The 8,779-nt window shown below is 26.5% G+C and overlaps 1 protein-coding gene across 1 annotated transcript in view; it reads left to right on the top strand.

The window, feature by feature from the left end:
* LOC122269702 (Odorant receptor 13a) overlaps positions 1-4,018 on the top strand; it is a 28,365-nt gene extending 24,347 nt beyond the window's left edge. Inside the window, exon 4 of the mRNA XM_071180903.1 lies at positions 3,782-4,018. Within this exon, the coding sequence (XP_071037004.1) occupies positions 3,782-3,883 (102 nt within the window). The 3' untranslated portion in view covers positions 3,884-4,018. The remainder of the gene's footprint in view (positions 1-3,781) is intronic.
* Positions 4,019-8,779: the final 4,761 nt, after the last annotated feature.

The following is an 8,779-nucleotide window of genomic DNA, read 5'->3' as shown; positions in this document are numbered from 1 at the left end:
TAAAACGATAAAGAAAGGAAGTTTATATGTGAAAAATTGTTCGAGTAATTACAAATTTACAAAAAAATTGGATTTCGGGTAGCCCCGCTCACATGAATGTCGGGTATCAACGACCAATTTTATTTCGTCGATAAATGTACTGTTGCAAAAATTATTATTTTATTGCTTAAAATTTGAATGTTATATGCATTTTTAACAACAAATATTGTTGTTATTAAATGATAGAATTCAATAAAAGTATATAAATATGTAATCAATAAAATAATTTTGTGATAAAAATGATAAACGAGGTTTATCTACTCGTATGTCAATACATTGGTCATTTTCATTTACACCTGAAAAAATAGTCAAAAAACATTATTTTTGTAACTGGGCGTGGCTACCCGACACATTTTGAAAAGAGCTGAGAAACATGTTTTTTTAAATATCTATTTTTTTAAGTTAAACTATTCATTTTTTGGTTCATTCTTTTTGAATTATTTAATTAGATGATAAAACAATAGAAACATGCAAAAATATTGATTATTAATCAATATTATAAAGAAATATAAGCAATACTCCTTAAGTGGGCGGGGCTACCCAACTCTCCCCTAAGTCATAAAGTTATTGCTTTCTTATAAATATTTTTGTTTCCCTAATTTCAGGGTCAAAATTACCTTTACTGTTACTATTACGTTTTTTATGCTGTTTGATTTCTAAATTAAAAGTTGAAGAGGATTGTTTTTATTATTATTAGAACAATGTAATTCGACATTACATTTTAACATGAAGTTATTTAAATCGATGTCTGATCTTATTTTGTAATCATTATTGTTTGGTGCAAATTACATTAATATACTATTATTATGACTGTCTCGGTCATGAGACTGACAGATTAGCTCTCTCGGCTATAATATGTATATATCTGCAAGGATGCTAAATGACTTTATGAGGTGGTTCTAGCGGGGGCGATAAAATTCTGGTTGCTTAACCATATTAATTGAAGGCAGTTAATAAACGGTTTCCTCATAGTTAGCAGTTTGAATACCATCTTATTTACAATTATGAACTAAATGACTTTATGAGGTGGTTCTAGCGGGGGCGATAAAATTCTGGTTGTTTAACCATATTAATTGAAGGCAGTAAATAAACGGTTTCCTCATAGTTAACAGTTTGAATACCATCTTATTTATAATTATGAACTAAATGACTTTATGAGGTGGTTCTAGCGGGGGCGATAAAATTCTGGTTGTTTAACCATATTAATTGAAACCAGTTAATAAACGTTTTCCTCATAGCTAACAGTTTGAATACCATCTTATTTATAATTATGAACTAAATGACTTTATGAGGTGGTTCTAGCTGGGGCGATAAAATTCTGGTTGTTTAACCATATTAATTGAAACCAGTTAATAAACGGTTTCCTCATAGTTAACAGTTTGAATACCATCTTGTTTATAATTATGAACTAAATAACTTTATGAGGTGGTTCTAGCGGGGGCGATAAAATTCTGGCTGTTTAACCATATTAATTGAAACCAGTTAATAAACGGTTTACTCATAGTTAACAGTTTGAATACCATCTTATTTATTGTTATTTGACTGTTTTGTTTGATTTTTGTAAAATAAAATAAGTTTTTATTTAACTATTTTGTGGAGAAATTTCAACAGTTGTTGTATAGGAAAATTAACTTTTTTTTAGAAACGAAATATGATTTAATAAGAAAATATTTGGCTTTTAACTTGCTCGGTAGAAACTATTGAAACTAAATGTAAGAAAAAGTTTCGCTTAGTAATAAATTATACACTATTAGCAACGTGGGATCGAATTGAACCATAACAGCGTGCAACTTTGTTGAAGCTTTAATACACTGCTAAAATTTTCATTCTAAAATTTTGCTAAAATAACTGGCAGCTGTCTGTCCATCTGATTAACCGTAAAGTTTACGGTAAAGAGCATTTTTTTCCTTTATGGTTTCGAAACCATTTACAAAAAAGTATGGTTATAAAACGTTGAATATAAAACTATACGGCTTTTAACCATTTACAACTAGCGTTTTTCAGTATTAAATCAGTTAAAAAATAATTATCTAACTAGGCATAGGAGCTCAGTTTCTCGTAAGGTAATGGTAATTAGAGAGTGCCGGACACTGGAAATTCTCCATGTGGTGAAGGAAATTGAAGAAATATTGTGGTGTCACCACCAGGACTCTAACTCCAGTTCTGCCGGTCATGAGATTGACAGATAAGTCCGCTTGGCTATGGTATGTACGACGTAGCACAGAACTAAGTTGCTTCATTAGGTGGTTCTAATTGGTGAGATAAAATTCTGGTTGTTTAACCGTATTAGGTGAACGCAGTCAATAAACAGTTTTTCTCAAACTTAACAGGTTGATTACCATTTTATTTATGTTAATTTGACTGTTTTGATTAAATATGGTAACATAACCATTCAATAAATTGTTACTTAACCATTTTTACCGAGAAATTTCTAAAAGTGTAGGTTTCTAAAGGTGTAATAAATGATTACAGTGTAATGAATAAATGTTAAATTTGATAACAAGAGAAACATTAGTCAACTTAAAATCTTTTTAAGATTAAAGTAAATTTGATTGAACATACCGATATTATGATTCAAAATTAAACTGGTTTACAGTGTGCAGAAATAACTTCAGTAGAAGTTACAAGTTGGTCATTTCCTTTTAAATTATTTATCGATTTTTAAGTAAACTACTGATAGAGTCCTTGAATTTAGAGTTGTATAATTATGGTATAAGTTGTTTACTTAAAACGGTTTCGTAAACAAATGCGAAATACAAAACATCGATGAAACTTAAACATGGACTTTCCCTTGAAGAACAGACTTTTGCTTCCTTACACTAATCTCTTAAAATATAACACTGCTAAGTTTGATTTGTGATTTGAAATAACCTAGTTTGATTGTTATAGAGAAACAGAAAATATTTACACAGTTGTAAGTAATAAAAATTACTGTTAAGAAGTACTATTTTTTTAAAAAAATGTAACTTTTTACTAAGTAATTTTTGATATTTACGTATTAATAAATAATTATTCTCCTAATATTGAACTCATAATAACAATAATGTTAATTTCAATAACATTTTAATGAGCAATGATTCTTATTATTGATAACAATTATGAATTATTATGAAAAAATATGCGTGAAAAATTTACAGTGTCGGTCAACTTGTACATCTTTAAAATGGATAGGGATTAATTGGTTGGTACTGGTGGATGATTGAGAATAGGAGTTTCTAAATTCTTTTTATCAATTTAGATCTCTTAAATAATTTATAGAATAGAAATTCGAAAAGTATAATTTAGAGTGTATAAGAAGTGTTTTGATTTTTCTACATTGTAAATAATTCTGGATCAAATTACGGTATAAAGCATCGGCACTTTGGGTGCATCATCCGTAAAATCCCTTTTACCATGAAATCCATTTTGACCGTAAAATCTATTTATTCGCGCAGTAATATTTATTTAATTAGAGTGATTAAGTGGTTTTACGGTAATTTTTACCGTGAAAATTAAGGTATAATCTATATATTTTTTTGTCCCGGAACATGTTCCGGTAAAAATGGATTTTACAGTTTAGTAAGAAATAATTTCCTTGAAACTTTCCCCCATGATTTAATATATATGTTTTTATATAATAGGGAAAAAATTAGTTACTTAATCATACTTAAGCAATTATCAGTAATTAAGTTTACAATTATTTATCCTATTTAATCATTTATTATTAAATAAAAATGATTGTATTTGTTAATTTATTTTTCAGGTCGTGGGAGCAACTTTTACGGTTTTGGTAGTTTTCTTACAAGTTAAGGTCGATCCGATGAAGTTGCTAAAAGGAAATATGACTGAGCTGCCTGAATGCTGAACTTAGAATTCAGAAGTCTCATATTTACCAACTAACCATTCAAATAGCTTATTTAGCCTTAATAATTTTATATTACAAGAATGCAGCAATTTTTTGATGGAAAAACTATGACATAAATTTTTATTGATTTCCGACTATTTGTTATTGTTAAAACCACATTAAAAATGGTGTGGTACTACATAATACTTTGGTTTAATTGTTTGAATAGATTGTAAACGTACTTTTTTCATAACAAAGACCAACGGTCTTCAAGACTTGATTCGAATCGAATATGATTTCTGTTTTTGTTGACAGTCGCTACCTGAAAAATATGGTGCCTATTGTTTAGGCAGGAAATTAGTCAAATGTTAGGTTCTTCATGCAATTTTAATTTTTTGCGCATTTCACTGTATATATCAAGAAATTTTTGAGAGAATTGAAAGATTTTTGCACAAAAAAAAACAAAACAAACAAACACATAATACAAAGTTAAAAAATGGATGAAATTTGTTTAGAAGATAGTTTTATGTAAAATTGTTTTTAATAATTAAAGTTATTTAATAACAATTATTTAAAAATGTTTTAAAAGAAATTTGAATTGTAACAAACACAAATGTTTACATCATTTTAAAGCATGCAATTTTAAATGACAAAACACAAAATTTCAACGAAATCGTTTAAATTGTTTTCGAATTATCTAAATTTAAATATACATATATTTTAAAATTTGATAGCTCAGAAACTATTTTACCGATTTCGTTCAAATTTTGAATTTTGTCAGTTAAAGTTACATACTTTAAAATGGTGTAAAAATCTGTGTGCTTTGCAAATCAAAATTTTTCCACCATTTTTAAACAAAATTAGAAAAGATAGTAAATAATTATTAAAAACTACTTTTTACGTGGAATTATCGTTGGATAAACACATTATATATTTGTGTGCAAAAATTTCCCGATTCGCTCAAGCAATTTCTAAGGTATTGTGAAATACATTCAAGATATAGAGATCCAAGCTTTCAACCTCTCTTCTGCCTGTACTATAGGGACCATATTGCGATTACACACTCCTAATTTGAGGTTTAGAAATTCGTATTCTTCGAAATAAAGCATGTTTATTCAGAGAAAGTACTCTTCTTGTGCCTGATTTCGAAGCTTTAAATATCGTTTACTTTAAATAATTGGCATATCTAATGATAGATTCTTAAGCCATTAAGATTGAGTCTTAGTGCGGGAAAATCTGATCACTAAATCAAAATTTATTCAGGGTGTTTACTTTTACTATGCTCATCGTACATTGATATGATTTTTCGCCACAATTTTTTCAGAATATTTTAATGTGTTTTGCTGCTACTAGTTTCGAAGTTTCAATTTTTTTTTTCATTTATGATTTTGCATTGTACGTGAAATGTGAACTCGCAGTGCTTTAAAATTCCTTCAAAAATAGTATTTTACTATACTTAGTTATTGCAAAGTTATAAGATTTTATACTTTTTTTAAAAATTTTAATTGATTGTTCGTTTTTGTTGGGGACTTCTCCACCTATGATTTCAAGTACTTTTTATTTATTCATTAATTTTTTTCTTGTTTACAACCATATATTTTGATTTTTAGGTTTTTCTTTTTATATTTTTCGAATTCATAGACAATATGTACACTTTAATTCTAAAATATCGTATTTTTAAGCAACTGACATTGCATTATTTTAGTAATTTCTTACAATTTCAAAGAGTTTTATGTAACATTGTAACAGTGAGCTTAATATTAATTTTCGAAAAATATTTTAACAATTCTCACTACAGGTCAAATGATATTGTTTTTCCCAAACTCTAATTAAAACGTTTTGAACATTTGAAACATTTGCGATTAAGAGTAAAAAATTTAGTGTTTTTTTCTTTTTATTTTATAGGCTTTTGTGGTTTATTGGTTTTTTGCAGCACTCTTGAAGAAAATTGTAAATAAAAATGACGGCTTTTTTGTATTGTTTTTTTCTGTAACAATCAAGAAAATAATGAGCTGTGAATTTTGCTATAAGATTATATTTATATAGAAAGTTGTTTCAAAGCAATTAATATTTTCAAATATAGAGTAATATGTTCGATTTTTCTTTCATTTTGTAAACTGTATTTTTTAATTCCATGTATTTATGATTTTTTTGATAAAAATGCTAACTTCTAAAAACGCATTTCAGCCTTTCTATGGGATACCTTTAGGACATGTTTCATTTTTTAAAGTTTGTGATTCAGCTACTGAAGATCACGAAGAGGATTTTACTATAGTTCCTGAAAAAATGCTTCTGTGTTTTAGTTTTTAATTTGGTCAAAATTGAAATATATAGAATTATAATTTAAATATTAAAAACAATTCATTGTTCTATGTAGGTAAATAATCTTTTTGAAATGAAACAAAATATTTTTAATAAATACAACTGTTCCGTTTCGAAATGAACAGTCTACAGATTAAATGAATAAAACCTATTATATGAATACATTAAGGAAAAAATCTTATTTTAAAAATTATGATAGCTGTGTATTTGTCATTACAATAAACAAACTTTTTTTGCATAAAATTAAAAAAATACATTTATTTCCTTAAGAAAAAAGATAATAAGGGAACTCAGTTAACGTTTTTTTATAGATTGTTCTTTCAAATAAATATTTTATGCGATTACAAGATTTTCGATTTTCTTAATCTGTTTTGAACATTTTATTTCTTTTATCAGTGGAAAGTCACAGCTCCATTATTTGTATCTTTAACTGAACTATTGGATTAGATTATTTGAAAAACTTACAAAGATAGTACTATACTGCTAAATGCATTTCTGTTTAGTTAGTTTCAATTTTGATAAGAGTTCTAAGAATTTCGACTTTGAGCTAACAAATATTATTTGAAAAATTAAAAGAGGAAGTTGATTCAAATCGCTCTTAGAAACATGCATAATATGAAATAAATTTAATGAAAATAATTAGAAATGAAGTATGAATGCTAAATTTGTTAGGTGTACTAATTAATGTTCAACTGTTTCAAATATGTTGAGTACACAGATTCATACCTGAAACAATATTTTTATTGTGATTAGTTAACTTTTAAGTCATTTTACAGTCTTCGTAAGCATGAATTTCTGCACGTCTGTAATGTTGATAAATTAGACAAAAAAAAATCAAAGTATTAAGAGAAAGTATTTCGAACATCCTAAAAATATTCCAGTACATCTAAAAATTAATAATATTAAATACAATTGAAATTATTATATTAATTACAATTGAATATTATTATAATATTGAATACAATTGAAATTATTATAATATTAAACACAATTGAATATTATTATAATATTAAATACAATTAATTATTACATTAAATACAATTGAATACTATTATAATATTAAATACAATTGAAAACTTCCGAACTGCTTCCAAGGTAAAAATATTATAAAATGATATAGAATTTTTATGATTTAAGATATGATTTCATATTTTCGCTTAAATACCACTTTTGATATTGTTGTGTTAATTAATGGAAAATTTAATTAATTAGGCTGTTTTTATAATAACAGATTATTTCAAATAATATAGTTAAGTAGAAACAAGTGAATTGCTTCATGCAGAAAAGTGGTGTGGATAAATTAGGCATTTTCTGCATAAAATAATTGAACTCTATGAAATTCAGAGAAATGTTTCATGTTCTTTAACCTCATATTTATAAACTAAATGGTTCACTATAATACAATGAGGTATAGTAATCAAATAGCTTTCAAACATATAGTTAACGTAAAAAAAAGAAGCTAATTATAGCCTTTAGAAGGACCCCGATAATGATTCTTAATAATAATAGTAATGATCTTTTTAAAGAAGAAAATGAAAATAACAGCTTTCTCCAATTATTGCACTGAAGGTCAGGTCACTCAATGCTGACTTAATATTTTGAAATGTTTCTTGCTTAGTTTCCTAATACAAAAGAAAATCAAATTACCGTTTAATTAACTGTTTAAGTTAGTTTAAAGACGCGCTTTTCAGAAAGATATTTTTACTTACTTTCAAAATTTTTGATAGATACAAATCCATTATAATTAATAGGTTCAAGAATTAGAAATCTAAGAATTTGATTTCATATATTTTATTTGTCTTATCACATATTTTATTTTATTTGTTCATATATTTATTTGTCTTCCATTTATTTTATTTGTCTTAACTTAAAACTTTTAGTGTAAGTGTATGCACTTGTTATCTTTTAGTAATGACTCGTTTTGAACTCAATGCTCAGGAAATAGTGCTTTTGGAATCTATGGCTGAAAACCTGTGTACAATATTTCAAGCAAAACAATATTTACGGCCTGTAAATATTGTTTTGGGTAAAGCTGTTTAGTTTCTTATAGGAAATAATTTAACTGAAAATAAATTTATCCTTTAAAAATCTTTTTCAGTCTTATTTTATTATTTTATCCTAGATTTTTCTCGTTTCTTTTGCCTTACTTTTAAGCTCTTTATTTAAGGAGTTTCTTTTCTGATATCAATATGATCATGTATAATCTATATATCTATATACATTTCTCTTAAGTGATACAGTAAATAGAGTTGTATTTTATAATCTCCGTTGGCCACACTAAATATATTTTTCATAAAGCCCACATCCTGTTTTTGTGGCTGATATTCTGTAATTGAAAGAAGCAAATAAAAGAAATAATACGTTTGTAATATTGCCTTATTTGGGATATCTGTGGCATATTTTATGTAAATTATATGCTGATGAATAAAATGACACAAATATCTATGCTAATAAAAGTAAGTGAAAAGTAATCAAATGAAGGTAAAATTTGCATATGCATGTTACTGTCATTTCTGATGACACTTGAGTTAGCTAGTCTCACTAGCCATTGACCTTGCAAATAGAGACAAGAAGAAACTCCTTTCGTTTGACAAG

The sequence above is a fragment of the Parasteatoda tepidariorum genome, chromosome 5, assembly GCF_043381705.1.
Source record: "Parasteatoda tepidariorum isolate YZ-2023 chromosome 5, CAS_Ptep_4.0, whole genome shotgun sequence".
Classification (NCBI taxonomy): Eukaryota; Metazoa; Arthropoda; class Arachnida; order Araneae; family Theridiidae; genus Parasteatoda; species Parasteatoda tepidariorum.
The sequence above is the reverse complement of the archived record's forward strand: the minus strand, read 5'-3'. Positions and strand labels throughout refer to the sequence as shown.